Below are 25215 nucleotides of genomic sequence, written 5' to 3'. Positions count from 1 at the left end.
TTCTCTAGGCTTCTTGAAGAGCATTCAAAGCTCTTCTTCAGATGAAAGACATGTGGATGAGAAAGAACCAGTACTTTCTGATCAATGTCATTGCTGGATTTATTAAAGAGGAAAAAGACATACATGATTTAGCCATGAGCCATCATTAGCATAACGTAAAACAAAAAGCAGTGACAATATATGCCTATTGTCACTGGTCCAAACGCCTATTCGAGTCCTCTCATCAAACACTGAATAATCATATATCTTTGTGAGAATAATTTGAGCACACTCCCAATGTCAGTATCACTTAAAGACAATCTTATTAGAAACATAATAAAATTGTGCATTACAAAGTTTTCATTGATTTTAAAAGAATGTATGTAACAATCTCTATGTGAGTTTTCAAGGTTGCTGACGTGACATTGCAAATGCATGTGTGGTGTGTCGAACCATGTTGGAAAAAGGTCAGGATGAAGTCTATGAACCTTCACTATCATTAACTTTGACAGGATTACCCCGTTGACTCACTCAATCCCTGACACTGGCTCAAGAAGTAATGAACAGCCTAGCTAGTGTACTATTTCCTGTAGCTTCACATTATCACGTCGCTGTGGCGACTAAACAACAAGACTTGGAACCATGTGATAAAAATCCAGGTTGGTCAGGTTTGTAACACATGCACCAAAGCCATACTGCCATGAACTATGTGACTGGATTGTACAATGATTTAATGCACACAATAATGTAGGTTAACAATACAGCTTGTATTTAATGACAGGGATGTGTGGATATCCCCAAATAATATTAAATTTAGCTATAGAATCTATATGGTTACAGATTATATGTGAAGCTAGTGTGTAAGAGGGGCGATAAGGATGTGTGTATTTGAGGGTTTTTTTTATGTATATGAGTATTTATTTCATATATTTATAAATCTCTAAGATTTAGTGTGTAATGTGAGGGAGGACAAATATGAATAAGCAACGACAGGATCATAAATCAAATCAAATCAAAATCAAATCACTTTTATTGTCACATCACATGTGCAGGTACATTGGTACAGCACATGTGAGTGAAATTCTTGTGTGCGAGCTTCACAAGCAACAGAGTTGTGCAAAATACAATAATGTAAACAAGAAAAATACAAGAATGGCTACATCTGAAACTAATAAATATATGTACAATATATAATAGTATATGCATTTCTGGATGTGTATACTAAATATTTTTCTACGTGTGTGTGTGTGTGTGTGTGTGTGTGTGTGTGTGTGTGTGTGTGTGTGTGTGTGTGTGTGTGTGTGTACACACACACACATAAAGCTCCAAGTCCAAAAATAAAACCGACTATATTTCTGGTTGGCTATCAGTTTATCCAGTGATCTGTGATTATCCTTCAGTGTGACCACAAATAAATCAAATAAATCTGACTCTGCTGAAAGGACCAATATCTTTAATCATGCACAGATAAAACATAGAACACAGATAAGGTGCAATAAAGGAAACTAATGCGCAGCAATTCAGTCTGCTGTCTATACCACAAAGTCTTTTATGGTAGTACCATAACATGCCAGAGTACAAATTCATTCTGAGACAAACCATGATTAACAATAAATAAATAAATAATTTTAAGTACAACATGAGCGACGGAAATCCCTCATTAAATCATAAAACAAAAATGTTCTGAACATTTTTCTACCATGTCTGTTTTCACTTGTACAGCACGTACAAGGAACTTTGTCCTCTTCCTCGACTGACATGTGCTGTGTCAAATCTAGAGTTGTCTTCAAGGTCTCAAAGCAATCAGATCACAAGACAGACAGCAACTATCCTCAGGCAAGTTGGGGAGAGAGGAGCTCAGGAGCTCTCTTGGCTTTCAGAATAAAACTTTGCCTTTATCTCTTTGCTACAAAAAAAAAAGAATATAGGAATACTTAGAAATACCGTCACTACTTGCAGCCACTTGGATCTGATGCAGAAGATTTCATTTGATGCCTGTGCACCATTGTCCACAAGAAGGATTTATTTATCCCAATAGGTATGTACAACTTTATTACTAGCTTTTGATACAGCTGCAGACATAACAAGGTAGTTACTGACAAATGTTTAAAGATTTTCAAAAACACATTATTTTTCCCCCACAATAATTATATTTTATCATGATAATTTTTCAACAATGTCTAAAGTACTGGCAAAGATAAGAAGCATTTTTGTACTTCAGCCATGGCAGAGAGAAGGCGAATGAGTTACAGCGTCCACAGGGAGGTCCTGGATGAAGAAGCAATGGATGAGATGGGACAAAAGTCTGTATCAAAAACATCTCTGCGTGAGAAGGTCAAAAAGTCAGTAAGGTAAAGCACTTTACAGTATATTTAATCAACTGTATATCTCATCCCATTCACAAATGACATTAACCTCCTAGGACCTGGTGTCCACATATGTGGACATCACATTTTGGGTTATTTTGACTAAAATACTCAATTTTGCTCTACATGGGCCTGATATCCACTTACGAGGACATTATACTGCGTCTGTTCTATCAAACTTTTAAACAAATATCCTCATACGTGGCTCTTATTTTTCTTAAAAACAAAAATAAGGTTTAAAAAAATCTGGTAATTCTTTGTTTTTTCATTCATCGGGCCCCAATCAGCCCAAATATCAAAGAGAAATTAAAAATGCATGTCGTGAAAGAGTTCAGGTCTTAGGAGGTTAATACTATAAACAATAAGCGTTCTACTGATGAATGATATCAGCAGACATACTCCAGTTTTACAGTTGATCATAGAAACGATGAGATCAATGAACTGAACAAAAAAAAAGTATATAGACGAGTAACATCAGCATCACCACAGGTATTATGCCAAAAAAATTTATTTCTAAAGACCACAAGCTGGCTGTACACATGCATATATCTGCTGTAAAGTCTTTAACTTCATGTGGCTGTCAGACTGTGTAGAAAGGGCGATGGCTCACTTTTGGGACCAGCCTCAAGTGGCTATCCTAGGAACTGCAATTATAGATTGAATTCATAGCTCTTGATCACATAAACCAAATCAAACTCAAAGAAAAGTGTTAAGTCTTGCTCTATCTAATTATTGCATGCAAAAGCCATATTGAGGTATGAGTCTCACTTCACACTTTTGTTAAAGCGTCTGCACTGGTCTACACTTAGGTTAAGATATTTTAAAGTTTTTAAAAAAAGTTAAAAAAAAGTTAAAAATCTTGATTCTTATGGCCTTAAGAGTTAAAGCTCCCCCACATCAGTCTATTCCACTCCTATTCTCCAAACCGGATCCTTAGGTCAGCAGATAGAGGTCTTCTGGTGATTCGACGTACCCGTCTGAAAACTAAGGGGGATTGCAAACCTTTGCGACAAAATTGTGGAACAGCTTATATCGCTCTATTCTCACCCTTGACTCTGTGGCATACAACATCTGAAAACACATCTTTTCAGACAGGCACTTGGGTAATGTCTCTGTGTTTTGTGTGGTTTTACTTGATTTAGGTGTGCTCATTTTGAATGCCTCTGTAAAGCACGTAGTGGCTGGTTTTCGTCTTACTTATTAACTTTTTCAGTAGTTCAGTAAAAAAGCTGGAGACATCAGAAGTGGTTTGGCATCAACTTCATGATTAATAAAAAAGCTTATCCCTGAAGTATTTTCTTTTAAATATCACTTTCTGCATCTATTTTTACCCTCTGCTGACACAAAACACATCAGGTGTTCTGGCCACCAGATGAAGAGCTGCCTGCTGGGTACTGTTCCTATTTTGTCATGGCTTCCCCGTTACCCCATCAGAGAAAATGCCTTGGGTGACCTGATTTCTGGGATAAGTGTGGGCATCATGCAGCTGCCACAGGGTGAGATGAAAGTTCAAGAGATAGTAGGAGAGCTAGATATAGATATAATGTTCTAATTTGTTTATCATAAACTGCGGTCAAAAATGTTTCTTCTCCATTGTTGAAATAATAAAATGTTTCTTTATTTATTATAAAAAGTGTAGAAAATCCTCTGTTCCTATCACTGCAGGTATGGCCTATGCCTTGCTGGCATCTGTTCCTCCAGTATTTGGCTTGTACTCATCCTTCTACCCAGTCCTTATCTACTTCATCTTTGGCACATCCAAACACATCTCAGTGGGTATGTAATAGTTTATGGTTGCGTGTTCTATTACAGCTTGGTATTAAACTAGTAATAATGTGGCAACAGATAGTTACTACTATTAATTACAAATTAACATACAAGTAAATATCTTGCCTCAATAGTGGTTATATATGAGTAATATTACCTTGAAATGTGTGTATCACAACAGAAAGTGATGGCAATAATACTTATTCATACTTATACAAACGTATGTCTATGAGAGAAAAAGATGAAGAGTAATAGTACTTTGGTATATTAATAATTAAAATATTAATGATGACCTGATATCAATAAAATGGTAACCTTTACACCTTTGAATTTTCATATGCTGACATTAGTAGCAAAGTTGACGAGATGGTGACCCCAAATTAAAAAGGTGATATTAGGTGATTTCTTTTATATTTAACAAATAAAAAGGTGAAATTAATTCCATCGTAAATCCCCAGCATTCTTTAGTGTTTAAAGGTTTAACACTACTCAGCATTATTTTTAATGTTGTGTGATAATTACCTGGAAACGTGTGACAACTACGTTCAACAACCACTATGAAGAGTGCCGTAGTTTTACAAGTTTATTATGTCGGCCAGCTTTAAGGCCAGAAAATGTCTGATTTATATATTTTAAAGTCTAAAGGTTTGCTTACATGCGCATTTGTAGACATATTAGAAAATATTCAGTAAGACGTTCTTGTAGAGACACATCAACACTTGTCTAAAATAAAAGTTTTTGTAATTATATAATATTTGTATATAATATTTATTTCCTAAATCACTAGATGACATTAAAAGACACTTGGAAAAGTTGCCTTTTAAACTGGCTAATCAAAAAGGAAACAACTTGGAAGCGAAGTAACATTAATCAGAACGAATGGAGACTTTATACCCTAGTGATATGATTCCCTCAGAGCAAAGTCCAAATGACTTCATGTTTGTGAAGGACCCATCAGTTTCCAGGCTGAAATAAATCAGTAAAATAAAAAAAAATCTGTAATAATAAAATTATTAATCAGTGGAATAACATGTTGCTCCACTATGTTTTCATAACGCCGCCTAATAGAAATCATTTTCTATCTCTGTTTTTTAGGAACATATGCAGTGATGAGCGTGATGATAGGAGGAGTGACTGAGCGACTGGCCCCAGACTCAAAGTTTATGACATGGGACAATGTGACCAACACCAGTATAATTGACACAGTTGCCCGTGATGACGAAAGGGTCCGAGTGGCTGCAGCTGTCACATTTGTATCTGGGTTATTTCAAGTAAATATTTGAAATCACTCAAAATTTCCACCCTGCATTCGTAAATTTTGGAGCCATAAATGGGCACTTGTCTCACTGAGTTTGGACGTTTCTTTTGAACAAATGGAAATATCTTGTCACCATCAACAGGCAGCTGCTGCTCAAACATTAGTGAATAAAGTAAAATGCTGTGCAAATGCTAATAAGCTTACATAGCTCTTTGAGGCCCATCTGCCTGACAGCAAATGCTTTTAGACTTCAGTTTCAATACGTTATTGATTACTTCAAAAGAATGAAAAGAAGCTTCTCGCTGCATGAGCCTGCAGGGACTCTGGGAACTTCAGCCTGGAAACTGATGATGTTTTTGAGTCCAACGGCTAAAAGGGTCAATTTAATCTATTTCATTAATTTTAAACACTATCTTTTTGCATTTCTAATAATTTGCACAGCTCCTGTGTCGTGAATGTGAAATGCAAATGAGTGATCTGAGCATTCACTTTTGCAGCTACTGCATGTTAATCTCTGCTGATTCATGTGATGTGTGTGTAGATTCTACTCGGTCTGGTCCAGTTTGGTTTTGTGGTAACCTACTTGTCTGAGCCACTGGTCCGAGGTTATACCACAGGAGCTGCTATCCATGTCATCGTGTCTCAGCTCAAATACACCTTTGGCGTTAACCCTGTGAGACATAATGGACCTTTATCCCTGATATATGTAAGAATTACATTAACTTAACCATTTAGTGCTCTTGCTGGCAATTTTATGTACGTTTTTTTTAATGTTTTGTATTTTAGATCCATTCAATTATTCACCTATTTTAGCAGTCATTTTCTTGCTCCTGTCTTCCTAGACTGTATTGGAGATATGCTATCTCCTCCCGCAGTCAAACATCGGCACTCTTGTGACCAGTGTTATTACCATACTCGGCCTTATCGCTGCTAAGGAGCTCAATGCATTTTTGGGCAAGAAAATACCCGTTCCTATACCTGTGGAGCTGATTGCTGTAAGTATGCAAGAATACAAACAGTACTGTGCAAAAGTCTTGAGTCACACTTTATATCTTTCTATATTACTTCCAATGAGCCAAACATGTCTTCAACAATAGTTCTCTAGTCTTTCTCAAGGTCAAGGTTTTTTGTTAGTTTTTTTTAAACACTGGCTGTTTTTTCTCTCATTTTCAATCTGGTCTTTGTACCCGACCATTTCACAGAATTGTGTTTTGTTTGTTAACCCATTTAACACCAACCTATGAATCATTGGCCAGTGGTGCACCTATTTGGTACCCTGAAGTACCCCTAAGCAAGGTACCTTCCCTGCCCACTGCTTCACTGAGTGAATGGGTTAAATGCAGAGAGGAATTTCCCCATGGGGATCAATAAAGTATATATGTTATTTATATGGTTGGCTCAACAACAACAAAAATGCATTTTCAATATGTGTCACATACACAAATGTCAGCAAAGAGCTGACAGATGCATCTGACCTCTACTGCTCACTGAAGCCTCATCATTAACAGTCTCAGTGGAAGAGTGGCTGTCAAGAAGCCGATTTATACAAGAACTGGACTAAAAGTCAGCAACTGCAGGTCTTATGAATTAGTAATCCAAATTTGAAAATTCTGTTGTCAAGATGACAACAGCGTCTACAGTCCAGCTGTAAAACACGGGGTGGCTCTCTCATGGTTTGGGGCAGCATTTCAGCCAGTGGTGTTGGTGGTCATAAATTTATGGATTTATGACCACAGAAAAGTACCATCAGAGTTTGATGCACCATGCAATACCACCTGGAAAGCATCTGATTGACAACAACTTCATTTTTCAGCATGGCAATGATTGCAAACACACTCCCAATGTGGGAAAAGCATACATACAAGAGAACAATATCCCAGACCTCGATATTATTGAAGCAGTGTAGCATCATTTTGACTCGAAAGGAATAAAAGGCAGAAACATCCAAAGAAGCCTGGAGAACTATTCCTCAAAACTACTTGAAAATTTCAAAAAAAATGAAAATGAATATTAAAATAGCGACCCTCAAGTTTGTAAGAATTGTACTGATTAGATTTTTGTTTGCACCTTACAATAAATCGCTACACTTAATTCTTATTTTCCAAGTAAAATATACAGAAACTGAGTATTGTTCAAGACTTTGTACTGCACCATACAGAATGTGTACCCTGAAAATCACTATTATTTTATTTCCAGATCGTTATAGCTACAGTTATCTCATGGCAATTTTACCTGCAGCAGGAATATGGAGTGGATGTAGTGGGAGTTATTCCCTCAGGGTGAGAAACAAACACACACACACACACACACACACACACACACACACACACACACACACACACACATCTGTCACTTGAAAAGTGACAGTCACTATGAAAAGTAAAGCTTTTCTTCACTCTTGTCTCTTCCTGTATATCAGTCTCCAGCCACCTGTTTTCCCAGACACCTCTGTCTTTGGTCAAGTGATCGGTGATGGCTTTGCTCTGTCTGTGGTTGGCTACGGCATTGCCATCTCTCTGGGACGAATCTTTGCCCTAAAATATGGATACAAGGTTGACAGCAACCAGGTAGGATGATTATAGGTGGACACAAACATGAAGCGATACTTTAGTACACCGACTGTAAATAAAAAGTGTGTTTCATGTTTTAGGAACTAGTTGCTCTGGGTCTGAGTAACTCCATTGGAGGAATTTTTCAGTGTTTTACTGTCAGCTGCTCCATGTCTCGCACTATGGTTCAGGAAAGTGCAGGGGGCAAAACTCAGGTCAGTAGAGACTTCAAAAAACTTTCTCTTGTTTTCTCACCTATCATTCCTAGTATCCATGTTAAAGAATACACCCTAACCAGCAGTTAAATGCAATGAACCACACATCATAATTAACGTTACTCTGATACAGTGCATGATTAAAAAACACTTAGGGAATTGATTTTTTTTCACATCATCAAACTCCACCTACACAAGTACAAATTTACTGAAAGGCTAAACTGATTTAGTCTGACAACACCATTAATCAGCCATGGGCTATCGAGGAGAGGAGAGGGTTCAATCGATGTGAGTTCGCTTTATAATCATATTCAAACTAATGATCCTGACATCAAGCAACTGTTTCGCCGATCTCACTGCCATTCACTGTGTGCATATTTCCCTGCCTCTTCGCTCCAGGTTGCTGGGGCTCTGTCAGCAGTAGTGATCCTTTTTATCACATTGTGGATTGGATCACTCTTTGAAGATCTGCCCAAGGTAGATGTGTGTGCGTGTGTGTGTGTGTTCCTGTCTAACTATCCTTGTGAGGACCGAAATCTGCATTCTACAATACTTGTGAGAACCAACAGTCACTTGTAAGGACACACTCACCGGTCCTCACAAGTTTGAAGGCCTTTTTGAGGCTCAAAATGTGGTTTTAGTGTCAGGGTTATAATTAGGTTATGGTTAGGTTTAGGGTAAGGGTTAGGCATTCATTTTTAATGGTTAGGGTAAGGGGCTAGGGAAACCATTATGTCAATGAAGGTCCTCACTAAGATAGCTGAACGGGGTTTTGTGTGTGTGTGTGTGTGTGTGTGTGTGTGTGTGTGTGTGTGTGTGTGTGTGTGTGTGTGTGTGTGCGCGCGCGCGCAATCATAAGCATACGCATGCTAATCTCTTAGCCTTAGGTAAAAAACAACAGCTGAGGTTATGTTGTCAAAATGCACAAACAGGTATTTCTTCTGCCTCAGGCTAAAGTTATCAGCTACTTTTAGAAAATAGTTTTTTTAAGCCCAAACATGGACTGAGCATGATGTAATAACTGCTATTAAACAGTACTTCAGTGAGAGGCTAATGAAACTCGTTTCGACTGTTTCGAGAAACGTTTCCACTTAAACCGTTTCCCTGATTTTGCAGGCGGTCTTGGCTGCCGTCATCCATGTCAACCTCCATAGCATGATGAAGCAGTTCTTGGACATCCCTGCTTTGTGGAAAACCAACAGAGTGGATATGGTGAGTGCACTAAAAAGGCCACAAGGAAGTGGTTAATGCAGCAAAGGTATTTTACTGTGTTAACATAGCATATCTTGTACTGCATATACTGCATATCTTCCTTACCTGCTGACTTTTAGATTAAGTACTATCCTGCTTCACAGTGCCATTTTATAGAAATGATTTGGAATACAAACTACCTGGATGAGCAACTCCATATAAGAAATAATCCTGGCTTCATATGTTTCAACTAATTTCCTTGGAATTAGCTAAAAAAAAACAAACAAAAAAAAAGTGTTAAGCAAATAATGCCCATAAAATTAATGACAGTTTTCTGCCAACATGTGTACATGTACAACATGTGACCTGCTAATAACAATCATATGTTTGCTTCCTCACAATAGTCCCCCATTCGCTGTGGAACGTTTATGTACAGTGGGGCAAAAAAGTATTTAGTCAGCCACCGATTGTGCAAGTTCCCCCACTTAAAATGATGACAGAGGTCAGTAATTTGCACCACAGGTACACTTCAACTGTGAGAGACAGAATGTGGAAAAAAAATCCATGAATTCACATGGTAGGATTTGTAAAGAATTTATTCGTAAATTAGGGTGGAAAATAAGTATTTGGTCACCTCAAACAAGGAAAATCTCTGGCTCTCACAGACCTGTAACGTCTTCTGTAAGAAGCTTTTCTGTCCCCCACTCGTTACCTGTATGAATGGCACCTGTTTGAACTCATCATCTGTATAAAAGACACCTGTCCACAGCCTCAAACAGTCAGACTCCAAACTCCGCCATGGCCAAGACCAAAGAGCTTTCGAAGGACACCAGGAAAAGTATTGTAGACCTGCACCAGACTGGGAAGAGTGAATCTACAATAGGCAAGCAGCTTGGTGTGAAAAAATCAACTGTGGGAGCAATCATCAGAAAATGGAAGACATACAAGACCACTGATAATCTCCCTCGATCTGGGGCTCCACGCAAGATCTCATCCCGTGGGGTCAAAATGATCATGAGAACGGTGAGCAAAGATCCCAGAACCACACGGGGGGACCTGGTGAATGACCTGCAGAGAGCTGGGACCAAAGTAACAAAGGTCACCATCAGTAACACACTACAACGGCAGGGAATCAAATCCCGCAGTGCCAGACGTGTTCCGCTGCTGAAGCCAGTGCATGTCCAGGCCCGTCTGAAGTTTGCCAGAGAGCACATGGATGATACAGCAGAGGATTGGGAGAATGTCATGTGGTCAGATGAAACCAAAGTAGAACTTTTTGGCATAAACTCAACTCGTCGTGTTTGGAGGAAGAAGAATACTGAGTTGCATCCCAAGAACACCATACCTACTGTGAAGCATGGGGGTGGAAACATCATGCTATGGGGCTGTTTTTCTGCCAAGGGGACAGGACAAGTGATCCGTGTTAAGGACAGAATGAATGGGGCCATGTATCGTGAGATTTTGAGCCAAAACCTCCTTCAATCAGTGAGAACTTTGAAGATGAAACGAGGCTGGGTCTTCCAACATGACAATGATCCAAAACACACCGCCCGGGCAACAAAGGAGTGGCTCCGTAAGAAGCATTTGAAAGTCCTGGAGTGGCCTAGCCAGTCTCCAGACCTCAACCCCATAGAAAATCTGTGGCGGGAGTTGAAAGTCCGTGTTGCTCGGCGACAGCCCCAAAACATCACTGCTCTCGAGAAGATCTGCATGGAGGAATGGGCCAAAATACCAACTACTGTGTGTGCAAACCTGGTAAAGACCTATAGTAGACGTTTGACCTCTGTTATTGCCAACAAAGGTTATGTTACAAAGTATTGAGTTGTATTTTTGTTATTGACCAAATACTTATTTTCCACCCTGATTTACGAATAAATTCTTTACAAATCCTACCATGTGGATTCATGGATTTTTTTTTCCACATTCTGTCTCTCACAGTTGAAGTGTACCTCTGGTGCAAATTACTGACCTCTGTCATCATTTTAGGTGGGGGAACTTGCACAATCGGTGGCTGACTAAATACTTTTTTGCCCCACTGTAGGTCTTTGCAAGTATGCAGGCAGACAGGCTTGTGTGAAATAAAAACCAACAGCGCAGAGCCCAGTGGCATTGACACAGGTAGAATGGCCAATGATAGAAAAGTGGACTTGAACAAGAAAGATAGCGACATTTCACCACAGGGAGGAAAATGCAGAAAAAACTTCAATGACTTTTTATTTCAAATTACAATGTAATTATATTTACAAATACTGTATATTGTATGTATGTGTTTTAATACTATGCAATACTATATAAGTATAATCTACTAATACTTAAAGGTAGGCACGCTAGAATGAGATGGTACCAAGTCAGGTTATTACAGGATATAGAAAAATAATTATACTATAAGTAAATTAAAGTACAGTGTAAGTAATTTTTAAAATTGTGCAATTTCATTGTAAATTTGCAGAAATACTAATTATATTTCCCCATCTCACATCCAACCAATGCTGTGATGGTGATGTGTGTGATAGAGTTTCTTTTATTCCACTGGCCCTTTACTTTGCCAATATAAATGTCACAGTGACTGTTCTCCCTTACCAATTTACTAGAAAAAATAATAACTGTCAAAATTTTCAGACCTATGTCACCTCATAATGATAGAGACAAGTCTTAATTTTTTTCCTACAATCCCTGTTCAAACATAACTTTTAAAAGGACTGTAAAGGAAAGAAGTGTCTCCTTTACTGTGAAATACTCAAGATTTAGAGGTTTAGCCTCTTCATAATATGATCCGGGTCCTCCAAAGTAATGTGCACGTACAGTGTAAAATGGGGAAGTATTGTTGTTTTTCAGTAAAATTATCAAGAAATTAAACAGTACCTAAAATTAATTATGCAGTACCATGATTAATTGTAGTATAAATAATTTCAAATACTTATACAAAGTACTAGAAGTAATCATTTTTATTTATTTAATTACATTTATTATTTAAATATAATTTTAAAAAATACAATAAATATAATTTTTTTAATAATCGGTCATTTAATTTCAAATAAAATTGAAACATTGAAATTTCATTTAACTTTAAGCGAATGACGTCTTTGGTCTGGGGCCATATTATAAAGTGTTTCTGGCAATGTTGCCCTCTTTTTTTCATGCTATCAAATCTATTCTGGGCTTCACAGGTAGGGGGCGTTAAAGAGACCGAGACTAACGTCTTTCAAATATAATAGAGGCAGGGAAACAATGTACAGTATGCGACAAATGAGGCACTTTTTTTTTATTACAGCAGAACACAGGCGTAAGCTATTCCTTATGCTCTCTGTTTCTCTTTGCAGCTGGTCTGGGTGGCCCTTCATCCTCACCTTGCTGTTAAACCCTGACATAGGACTGGCTGCATCCATTGGTTTCTCCTTGCTTACTGTCATCTTCAGGACACAGCTGTAGGCACACTTTGCGTTGGGTTATATATATATTCACAATTAATTATGTTTTTTCACAACCATGTGGTCTGTCCTGACCCATGTGTTCATGTCAGCATGTCAGCACAACTTCACTACAAGTACGCAAACAAGACATGTGCACCAAAAGAAAACAATAGCTGCTTTTTTTGTTACTGGTTTGGTCCTCCGCTTGCCAAACAGCCATACACAGCACTATCTTATATACACTTCCCTCTGTAAACATGGCCTGCATGTATATATATATATATATATATATATATATATATATATATATATATATATATATATATATATATATATATATATATATATATATATATATATATATATATAGGGAAGTGTCCAGTTGAACATTGAAACTCACTACAATTCAAACTGATTAATGGCCTATTAATGGATTAAAGCATTAGAAATGATTAATTAAGGTTTTCTGTGTGTGACTATTTCAGACCTAAATATTCCATACTAGGGCAGGTCCCTGAAACTGACATTTACAAGCCACTGGACGAATACCATCAGGTACAGAACTGCTTTTTTTTTTTTTTTGCTTTTTAAATCAACTGAAAATGGAATGGAAAATGAGCACTGGTACAGAAATGAACAGCATGTTTTTAGTGTAGTTACTCTTATATCATACTGATACTATATAAAATGTCTTCTTTTATTATTATTTCAAAATTTCAGTTTAGCAAGTCCCAGCAGTCGGCCATGAAATACGTTTTCTAATCACATTACATCTCTGTACTTTAAATAGTGTTGTATTATCAAGTTTTAAATATAATTTTTCAAAAGTGAATTACTTAATAAGTGTTGTTTTTATTCTGTCAGAATTTTACTTGGTTTGGTCATTGATGAGGAAAGCATGGATATGTAACAGATGAAATAATGATGAAACAATGAACTTTTTTCTCACAACATTTTAGTTTTTGTAGTTCCACAAAGACAGTTTAACAAAAACTACAAATTCCTCATTGGCTGGGATGTAAATTTAAGATGCTTCCTGTTTTTTAGTTAATTAATTACCATTACCATTGGTAGCTTATGCCCAGTGGATGGTGATCAGGGGTGGAGGCCCAGTTTACAATGAGGTATGCTGCAGTTATAGGGGCATCACAAACAGCCTTCCTAGGAAGCTCTACGCCGGGGTACTGGAGACAAGATTTCATCCATTAGTCGAACCTTGGATGCAGGACATTTGGTACTCATACAATAATAGTGAGAGGTTGGCCTGAATTACCACGAACAAATCAGACCATTTCCTGGTGGAGCTGGACTCCATTCACGATAGAGGGTAGAACATCCAACGGTGTTGGATGTTGTACCAGTCTGTTTTGGTTAAGCGGACTATTTAAAACAAGCTACATTCACACCTTCACCTATGGCGACAACCTCTGGGTAGTGACCAAAAGAATGAGATCACTGATCCAAGCCATGGAAATTAGCTTTCTTAGACATGGAAATGAGGTTTTGCGACATTTAGGGGAATTTCTTAACTAAAATGAGCCAGTTGAGATGGTTTAGGCATCTGACCAGGATGCCTTCAGGACATATGGTAAAGTGAGGTGTTTTAGGCAAGCTTCAGGACCCAGAACACACTGGAGAGAATTCACTGGCATGGATGGATGGATGGATGGATAGATTGATATTAGATAAATTGGTATGAAATTATGAACAAAAATCCATATATCTGATTGGTCAGGTGTAACTTTTACTTCATACTAAAGCCATAATGGAATGTTTTGATTGATTAGCCTGTTTAATCCATTCGATTTTAGGTGAGGCAAGTGCCAGGGATTTTGATCTTCCGTTCCTCTGCCACCCTCTACTTTGCCAATGCTGAGATGTACCAGGAAACCTTGAACTCAAAGGTGAGAACACAGATATCCTAAATCAAAGCTTCAAACCAAATCTTAATCCTAAAAAAAGTTTTTTTTACAAAGTGACAAGAAAATGTCTTTTAAAAACATCATTACTCTTAAATTCTCACAAAGTGCACAAATTAACTTATGTGGGTGCATTCACCCCCACCAAGACCATAAAGCCAAAAACAAAACACAGTATCAGTTTACAAAGCACAGCATGACATACTAAAAGCTCAGATTTACATGAATACACAGAAACAGCACACCACAGCTACACACACACGGAGAAAAAGAAGCAGCCAAACACATCATGTCGCCGTTTCCGTGCAATTAACTCCTCTTTTAAAAACATGATTTCTGACACACTAATAGCCAACCAGACTTGTCACCAATTCACACATCACAACTGTGACAGACATTGTTCGCAATGTCATTCTCTTCTCTCATTTTTTTCCCTGCTCAGCTTTTGTTTAAAACACCCCATCCCACTCGCTCCTACGTTTTCTTCCTGCCCCTCCTCTTCTGTCACGCCGCTTTGGGGTCAGTGGGAAGACAGACAGAGGGAAGTTGGAAATAGGATGACAAAAGATGCGGAGAGGGAAGGCACAGACACTGAATAAGAGAAGGAGATAATGGAAATGTTTCATTCATTAAAATGTCAGCATGTCAAAGTCAAAGGGTTGCTTTCATGCACAAATAAGCTCTTGCTGAGCAGTCTGGCAGAGGCTGCAGGTTTGTTTGCAAGGTGAGACAGACTCAGGTGCTTTTGTGACACCAGTTCTGACGCGTTCTCGAGAAATGTACGATTACTCCCTGCGTGTCCTCACCGGCACTAACGAAGCTCATGAGCCATGCTGTTACAGGATTGTTACTGCTCCAACTAGTGATGTCATTCAGCACAAAGTTCCACACAGAAAAGCCCCAGCAATCAAGCCCAGGACCTTGTTGCTGTAGGCTAACAGTCCTAACCACTGGACACTACACTGCCAACAACGGGAAAGAAATAGCCAAAGTATGTCCTTATATACTTTTTACTCACTTTTACTCTTGATGTTAGAACTATAATTAGGGCCAGGCTTGTAACATGAATGTTACAATTGACTGTAAAAATAAGTCATATATAGCAAAGACCAAGCCTCATAAAAATGCAGTGCATGACACTAAGGTACACACTAAGTTACATTCTTTGCCATGCATTCGAATTACAATTTGCTAGAAATATAAAGGATCATAATTTAAATGAAAAATAAAGTTGGATCAGGCATGCCCAATTTTGTCTTTTTCTCCACAACAAGTTCTTTTTTCTTTTTTTTTGCCTGTCCCGTTTGGCTCCTCAGGCGTCAGAATTGTTGTCTGAAGGCCAACAAAGATACCCAACAGATTTACTTTATTAGGTGGATCATCACGGCCTTGCCATATTGGTCCATTTGATCGACCTTTGTTGTTGTTATTTATTTTGTTTTATTTTATTTTCAGTTGTTACATATGGGACAGACATGGCTGGGGGATAGAAAAGGGAGAAAGAAAGATGAAGGAAAAGAAAAACAGAGGGGAAGAGGGACACTGAGAAAGGGCACTCAAAAAGAAAAAAAAAACTCCCAGACCACCTGTTGAGAGAAAAACAGACAAAACAAGCAAAAATAAAGAGAGCAACATAATAAACACAACACCATCGCATTAATCTAGCTAAGTGTAAATAACAGTAAATACTAAATATTGAAAGTAGTTGTGCAGCACGCAGGACCGACGGCGCACCATGTGCTTTGTGGTAGCAGCCAAGAAAGGTGTTGTTTGTGTGTGTGAACAGTGAACACCTGTGTGCACACTTGTGTGGATGAGCGCGCTTCTTTTAGTCAAAGAACTTGACTTACAACAAGTAAGTCAAGTAAAAGAAAGAAATCCATTACCATTCCTAATAATCAGTCATTGTATTGTAACAGTGACTCCTTTCATTCAAGCTGCTGTCCACCACACCTTGCTTGGTTGTTTGTTGTGGTTAGATTATGTTGGTGCTAAACAGAAACTGGACTGACTGAACTGGCCAAACTGGCTGAGAATCCCTGCACAAAAGTTTAAGCACCCAACATAATGCATCACCTAAAGGTGAATGGTAATTTGTCTCTTCTTGTGTTAGCCCTGTGACACGCTGACTCACTTTCTAGGGTGTACCCCGTCTCTGATAACTGGAGACAAATGACTGGATGATTCCAAAGTCATATGAAGTAAAAGATTTTTGTGTAGCATGTTCTCCTAGTCCTGTCTTTTCTGGGAAATGTTAGTTTCCCATTATTAAAACACCAACCAAACACTTTAAGTTTACAGCTTAACAAAAGGTTTTAGTTTTTTTTTTTATCAGACAGGGTAACTAGCAGTGGTATTAAGTAACTGATCTGACTGTTCTTTGTTTTGTTTTGTAGTCTGGCTTTGACATTACAAAGCTCCTGTCAGCAAAGAAAAAACTGGAAGCCAAAAAGCAGAGACACGAGAAAAAAGAAGCCAAGAGAGTCAAAAAAGAGCTCAAGAAGAATGGGGTGGACGTGGTAAGGACAAACTAAGAGATGACAGATTTAGAGGACTTTATTTCACATTCGAATGCAAGAGCTTTCTTCCACAAATACCTGTTTCAGCATTCCAGACCCTATAGCTTCGATTGTGGTCGTCTTAAATGTCACTGATTAATATCTACCCAGAACAGGGAGCTAAACATGGAGGAGCAGAACCATGTGTCTGTCATTGAAGTAGATGCTGAGCGGGACCCCTCACTCCCAAGAGCCATTGTTCTCGACCTTGGCCCTGTCAACTTCCTGGACACCGTGGGGGTCAAGACACTACGAAGTGTAAGGACAGATCAGTCACATTTACATGCATATATACAAAAAGAGCAAAATGTAACATCTTTTTCAAATGCTTAAAAAAACTGAAGACAACTGCAAACTGCAAAAATCAATCCCTCTGTCCCTTTTGTTATAATTTAGCTCTCAGGTGGTAAATTTCTATGAATCGAATCATGAGAATAATGAGATCATTCGCAGTTTGTCCCTCACTCTGTGCTTTTTTGTGTGTTTCAGATTCGGAGAGACTACGGAGAAATTGGAGTGGAGGTGTTTCTTGCTGGTTGCCAAAGTAAGTCCAGTTACTTTCAACACTCTCACTGGAAATAAATGCAATACACTTTATTATGACTTTATAAGGATTTGGTAGATATAATTTTCTTTGTGCAGTTTTCTAAGAACCCATTTGTCTTTTTGCCTTGTAGTGATCTAAAAACACCTTCTGAAAACCATTAAGGTGGAACAGAAATACTCCCAAATAATATTACTTTTTACTCTTACTCTTCTTATGTCTTTTTACTTTTACACATGCAGTCCTGATCTACTCGGCCACATGCAATCTGAAGCGTTCAATGACAGTAGATGTATGTAATTAGCCCTATTCATGGCAAGCTAACACATATTTTTAAAATGACATCTGGTCTAACTAATGTGTTTTAAAGCCTTTACTCTCAGCTTTTATTTTTTGACATAATAGCCTCCTAATTTAGGCCTTACTTGAAGTATGTGGACAAAACACATTTCTCTGGAACCCGGCTGTGTGGAGGTGGGGGATCTTATTTCACAGGATCAGCGCCTGCACTTAGTACAGGCTCGGGACTTAGCAGTTAGACAAAACCAAAAAGGACACAAGACAAAAACAGAAAGTGTTAAAGTGAACTTTGAACTTTAGAAAACAACTAAGGAAAAGCAAGGAAAAGAATTACACAGGACAGGAAGCAAAGGGCAAATGGCTGGATGGCTCTAAGGACCAAAACAAATTCTGTTTTTCCTCGCTTTTTCTAGAACGTTTCAGTTTAACTGAGAAAGAAATGACATGGAAGTGTTTGTATGACAGCCTTAATAAGAGCTGTTTGAGTTCTTGGAAATACCAAGGAAAGGCGCTTCGTTTATTACTTCCTCTAGCAGATGACACATTGCTCCATCCTCTATGAAAGGGAAGAAATGATTTCATTTCATAATTCACAGCAATAACAATCCAGCCATTCATAAAAACAATTAACTAACCTGATTAAGTGGCATAGATCATGTAAATGTAGGTTTACCACCCAATGGTGAATTTATATAAACTCTCCAAATTAAGATAATGGGCTATATTACCTGATAAAATTACATTTAAAATGTATTTAAAAGCTTGCATTTGTAATGTCCATTTCTGTATTTCCAGAATTTGGGATGATCATGAACATAATGAGAAATAGGGTGGCTGTAATTTATTAAGCAGAGCGTTGGTGATTCAATCCCTGGCTGCTCCACTCTTCATCCCAAATATCCTCGGGCAAGATAATCCCAAGTTGCTCTTCAATGCATCTATTGGAGTATGAATGTGTGTGAAAGTTAGATGGAAAACACTTAAGCATAAAAAAAACCCTAGTGTAACTGGGTGAATGAGTATAAAGTGCTTTGAGCGCTAAAGTTCTGCAGAATGACGCTGTATAAGAACCAGTCCATATATGTCTGAGCCTTTGTGATAAAAGGTGAACACAGAGAATTTTACTTCAGATATAGAAATCCTAGACAAAGAGGATAATAGATCACATCTAGCAGAACTAAAAAAGAAAAGAAAAAAGAAGAAGATTTATTTCATTTTGTGGGGTATATTTTCCTGTTTCTTTCAAATTAAAGGCCTCATAATTGCAAAATTACTGATGTGATGAGGAAAGACAAGTCTGACTGTGAAACTGCATGCTTATTGACTAATGACTCCTGACTGACAGGTCGTAAGCCCATGAGGTTTCTTACCACAGACATTCGTCTGTCCTGAAACATGCTAGCCTATGACCAAGATTTAATGTAACCACGATTTTATTTTTGATTCGCTGTGATCCAAAAAGTGCGACTAAGCCCACAAACTCGACAGGAAATTGTTCCCAAAGGTCCCATCAGAAAGCCATTTTTCCATTGACCTCTATACGACCAGTCTTTTTACGACAACAGCTATCGCCATCTGGTGGGCTTCAGACAGAATGCAGCTTTTAGGCGCTTCCACAGTGACTTCGTTTTTCTGACCTGGAAGCTACCACCATGTTTGATCCTGTCTATGATTCGAATGTTTCCTATGAAAACAATGAACAAATGCAAGAATTAAAAATAGTAGAGTATATTACATTTTAAATACAGCAAGTCCCATGAGGAATACAGTCTCAGTCACTGAAAGACGGACAAAGTATACATGAACACGCATAAATAAAGAAAGGAAGACACAAGCAGGAAGGCGCGGAAGGAGGGGGGAAGTGAACTCTAGGAAAGAGCACAATGAAAGCCAAAGAAAATTGTGGAGCTCATAACAAGTTTATTGTTAGTTAATATTTACACAGGTAGGAATTTTATACAAGAGCAGCCCTTCCTGTTTCTCTGTTCTCTCCTTTTCACATTTAAGACCTTGTTTCTTTTTCTGCTCTCCATGCTCCACTCTGTGCCTCCATCTCTTGTTTCTATTCTATTGCTTTTCTTCCTACACCGACATGCTCAATTACCCATTTCATCTTCCTCCAGCTTTCTTCGCACGTCTCTTTTTGTGTCTTCATCTCTGCCTCTCTCTGTGTCTGTCTAGGCGGTGTGGTGGATAACCTGCAGACCGCAGGTTTCTTTAATGACAAAGTAACAAAGTCTTGTCTCTTCACCACCGTCCACGACGCCGTTCTGTACTGTCAGTCTGCCATAGCACAGAGCCAAAGCATGGAATATAAGGTATGAGCACTCAAGCATGCACATCATGGCACATGATGGAGGATGTCAAAATGCACTTTGATGTTATATAAAGTGATGAAGAATGCAAAGAATCAATCCTTTGCACTTAAACCTCCAAAGCAGGAAACTTTCTTTGATATTTATTTGTTGCAAGTCATTAAGCTGCACAGCATTGTTGCTTTCTCAAACACCCAACCTCTAATTTGATGTTTGTGGGTGGCTAAATTTGCAGGAAGCTGGTGTTACTATGTTTCTTCCTATGAGTTATATGGGCATACTCTCAAATCTGTCCATTAAATAAGAAGTTGAAGGAGCCGGAAGGTGCTTATTATAGCGTGCTTTGAACAGTGGGAGCGGTTATATCTATGTTTGCATGCTTTGTTTTCTTGTAATGTTTAACTTTAAAGACTTTGTTTCCATCTTGCTGTAATCACCATGTGGAAAATGTGAAGCCACATTCCTGATTACCTTACTTCATTGCTAATTATATTAGGGGAGTGATTGAGTTCACTTGCAGTCAGTGGTGTGGAAATTATTCATTAAGCTAATCTTTATAGACAATAATTAAAATGTTTTTTCGGGATTGGTTCATTGATCCTTAATATGTCCAAGTAGTGTGACCTGCACCTCAAATTGACTGCACAACCTGAGGCAGATGGGTGTTGGAAAAACAAGGCAAACATTTTCTTTATTTTGAAATTTTTTGAGTATCTACATGTATTTTTATGTGGTTTAACTCAAAGTTCAATTTAAAACACCAGAATTTTTCACCTCATGTATACATTTAAGTATCAGAAATGCTTCACACACCCACCACACACCATCAGTCTCTGTCTGAAGGCAAATTATATTCTGCCTACACTAGGCCAGTGTGTGTGCACGCACGCGTGTGCATACGTGTGTGTACGTCTGTGAGCTAATCTCATTTATTCACCTGTGCTTCCATGCATGTCCGCAAATTGTTCGGCGTGTATGCTTTTGTTTCTGCCTGGTCTGCCTCGGTATTTAATTGTTTACGTGTCTTAATGTTTCTGTTCCTGTAGAAAGACAAAGGAACAAAGACTATTCAGGGTGTAAAATACAATTAACAGAAGCAAAGCCCTTTCACAGAAGAAGTGGGAAGCTCACACAAAAACGCTCACATATAGCTGTCTAATTTTCCACTGCTATTAGCTTAACCTAGCATTGTGAATTATATTGATGGGCTGATGAATGCTAACATCAGCAGCTTTCCCTAATGTTGTTCCTTATTGTGATCCTAACTGGGATAGCTGATCAAGTACACACAAACATGCTGTTTTGTGTTTGCTTTTTGTGATGTAAAAGTCGACCGTTGGTCTCACACACACAAAAAGCAAACACAAAACAAAATCACACATAGTCATGTGCATGCAGAATTCCCTTTGAATCCACATAAACAGCCTATACTATATACTGATACCAGTATGGATCCATACTGTGGGTTTACGTGCAGATGAGAGGTTTTTGGAAGGTGATAATATAGGAAGCATCTCCCACACTACATGGACAAATGCACATAACAAACTGCTTTGCCATGAAAACCTGTGTAAAGAGGCTCCTTGTGCACGACTTGGTGCTGGTGTTAATGCCAGAGGAGGCTTCGAGATCTGCAGTTATTGAGTCAGAAGAGTGTTGGAGACTTTTACTCACTATGTGATTCAGCACTCTGTATTTAGTATTTAGTATTTAGTATTTATTTATTTATTGTCATTGTCAAGAACAATGAAATTGCGTTTGGGGCTTCCATACAACCCAAAAAAAAAGAAGAAAATAATAAATACCCCTTAAAACCCAAGTGTACATATTTAACCCAGTGTGACTCCAATGCAATAAGACAATCCTTAGCAATAATGTTCGTAGAAATTCAGACAAAGACCTGAGAAACATGACAAAATACAACAATGCAACCCATTCAATATTATTGTACTGTGAGATATGATATCAGATATGATAGTTATCTATTTAAGAAAGAGGGGGGGGCAGGAGGGGGAAGAGAATAAAGATATGATGCACCAATGCAGACCAGTTCATTGCTATTAAGAAGTTGGATATGGTTATTGTCCGTGAGAGGGGGGCAGAGAGTTCAGGAGCCTCACAGCCTGTGGATACAGGCTGTTGGCCAGTCTGGATGTTCTGGCCTGTATAGACCTGTACCTTCTCCCTGAGGGCAGCAGATGGAAAAGGTGGCGCGCAGGGTGATGTTGGTCCCGCAGGATACTGTGCACCCTCCTCAGACAGCGAGTGGGGAAGATATTACTGATCTCTGGCAGACTTGTTCCAATAATTCTGCCAGCTTCTTTCACCACCCGCTGGAGTGCTTGCTGATCGGCCTTGGTGCAGCTGGGGAACCACACTAGAAATCCATACGTCAGAACGCTGCTGATGGCACAGTTGTAGAAGTTCAACATCAGAGATCTGGGAATGTGTGCGCTCCGCAGTCTCCTCAGGTAGTAGAGGCGCTGTTGGGCCTTCCGTACAACTGAGGTGATATGGTTGCCCCAGGACAGGCCCTCGGTCACAGTTACCCCCAAGAATTTAAAACTGCTCACCCTCTCCACCGCCTCACTGCCAATGAAGAGAGGCAGATGGTTGTTATGGCCCCTCTTCCGGAAATCTACAATCTCTGCTACCCTGTCGTATAAGTTTACATTGTCTGCCACTTTGTGGCTGGGTTGTTGTGACAGCTAAATGCTTCCCCTTTTCGACAACAACACCACTTACAGCCGGTCATTGAATATCTAGACCCATGTCTTGCAACAGTGGCAAACTGTTACAGCACTATGTGCAATTTCAGTAGGAGCTTTAGGAGAACCCAGTCTTTCACAAATGTTTGTGACAGACTGCATGGCTAGGGTTTGGCAATGGGACTAAAAACACCTGAATTCAAAAAGGGATAACATGGTGAATCTCCAGTTCACTTAATTTGAAATCTATCATGTTACTCTCTCTAAGGTAAACTTTAACTGAAAAAATTAATATAACAATATTGTGGAGCTTCTTCTATATTTGATCACTCCTGTTTTATTTCACAGGAGACTGCTGCAACACATTTTTGAGTCCACGGAGGAAACAATATGATATTATAAAGAAGTGACAGACACTCTGTCTGTTGGAGGAGTTATCCATGGAGCTTCAGAACTGAATCTACCTTCTGTCTCAAACACAGACATTTACACACAGTACAACAAACACAGTACACATCATGTGTATGCATATGCACAGCTATCTGTTATATGTGTACGATTATATGGCTATAAGAGTTTGTATGTAATAGAAGTCACTGTAATAAGCTTCACTTTTCTGATCAATATTATATGCAATTTTTTTAAACCTTTAAGTGCATTAGATTAATTTAATTTCACATTATCTGTAAAAGTATACTATCCTTCCAGTATGTGTGCATCCATATAGGTAATGGTCTGCATATTATATGGTGCTCTGTGTATAGACGTATAGACTCTAATCAATCAATCAATCAGTCAATCAAATAATATGTATAGATTGTTTTTCTCCAGTGTAATTTTTAGACGAACCTTGCGTGTGTTTTTTAGTTTTGTTTGTGTTGTGTTAGTGTTTTGTTTAGTTTAGTTTTTTACTGTTAATCATTACATAAATGCTTGCCATGATAGATTATTTATGAAGGCAGTGTTCTTGCTCTGACATGGAAAAATAAATATTATTTTAAGATACTTTTTGTCTGTCGCTTTTGTTTGTTTCCCTTCTGAACAGAGGCAGTATTAATTACATTTTTTTTCTCCAAGGAAGACGTTTCATTCTGTGTCACAACAACAGGAAATCTCTCGACGCTTTTGAAACAGTCTGGGCAGATGACGCAGTTGTGGATGTAGGATATTCTGTTCTCTCTGAACTGGGACTGGCTGCCTGATGGCTGCTTAAATATAAACAGACACCATTCATCATATTTTGACTCTTTAACGTTAGGCATGGTCAAAAGAAAGGCATGTGACTGAATAGATTCCAGCTGTCTTCACTCTTAGATCTGCCTATGTCTGCTGTTGGTCACGGGTGTGCATACATGTCTGCACGAAGTGAGTGAAGAATAAAAACATTTATATCCAGTGTTTCACCCAAAAAAGATGTGCCTCTGCTGTTAAGCAAAACCGGGTATAATGAGTCATTGTTTATTGCAATAGGAAAACAGTGAATCATATTTAGCTGTAACAAAACAGTCCATTTTCCCATAAAGGTTTCCATTAAAATGCCCTTTTTGTTCTTTGGCATAAAAACAAACCTCCTATTTTCTGTGTGTTTACTTTCAGAGTTCAAAAAACATACAGCCTGTACATATTAAATAAGTAACAGCATGGTTCTGCTCTAACACTTAGAGCATGTTTTGGTTAGCAGCCATGTAAAAAACAGCAATGATTTGAAGTCCTCTCGGGTTAAAGATTTGCACCATGACATTTCTACATAACTGTAACAAGGTAAGAAGTTAAACCACTAGAAGTCAGGTTTGATATCGTCAGATGTATATATGCTGGGTGAGGATGAATCTTGGCCTAAACCAACTACTATTACCATGTGGGTGGTGATAAGTTCTGAAACCAGGATCTTTTTCCAACATTAAATCTGCACTAATCCGTATTTTAAATAAATAAGAGCTGCCATGATTGTGTGCAGTGTTACAGTGGTCACTATAAATGTCAGCCCCACAGAGAGGTGGTTAGAAACACAAGTGATTGTTAATATTACTCTTTGTCAACAGAATATGCAAACACCTACTTAAAGTGTCCAAGCAGAACTTTCTGGTAATATTCTGTTTTGTTTCTTTCATATTCTTCCTTACCTTTAATGAGTAA

The 25215-nt window shown here is 38.4% G+C and overlaps 1 protein-coding gene across 1 annotated transcript; it reads left to right on the top strand.

Annotated features, from left to right (window-relative positions):
• The first annotated feature begins 1815 nt into the window (after window positions 1–1815).
• Window positions 1816–24044, top strand: slc26a6.2 (solute carrier family 26 member 6, tandem duplicate 2). Its single transcript, XM_080897940.1, is given in 21 exon segments — window positions 1816–2017; window positions 2201–2330; window positions 3702–3841; window positions 4011–4121; window positions 5208–5383; window positions 5912–6076; window positions 6213–6365; window positions 7567–7649; window positions 7790–7937; window positions 8021–8134; window positions 8534–8611; window positions 9251–9346; window positions 12646–12659; window positions 12661–12750; window positions 13221–13290; window positions 14547–14639; window positions 17051–17173; window positions 17324–17470; window positions 17702–17756; window positions 20238–20374; window positions 23428–24044. Coding segments are annotated over 20 exon segments (2145 nt in total). The 5' UTR covers window positions 1816–2017; window positions 2201–2202; the 3' UTR covers window positions 23452–24044.
• The last annotated feature ends 1171 nt before the right edge of the window (window positions 24045–25215 follow it).

This window comes from Rhamphochromis sp. 'chilingali', assembly GCF_963969265.1.
Source record: "Rhamphochromis sp. 'chilingali' genome assembly, chromosome: 12".
NCBI classification, from domain to species: Eukaryota; Metazoa; Chordata; class Actinopteri; order Cichliformes; family Cichlidae; genus Rhamphochromis; species Rhamphochromis sp. 'chilingali'.
This window is presented reverse-complemented; position numbering and strand designations above follow the sequence as displayed.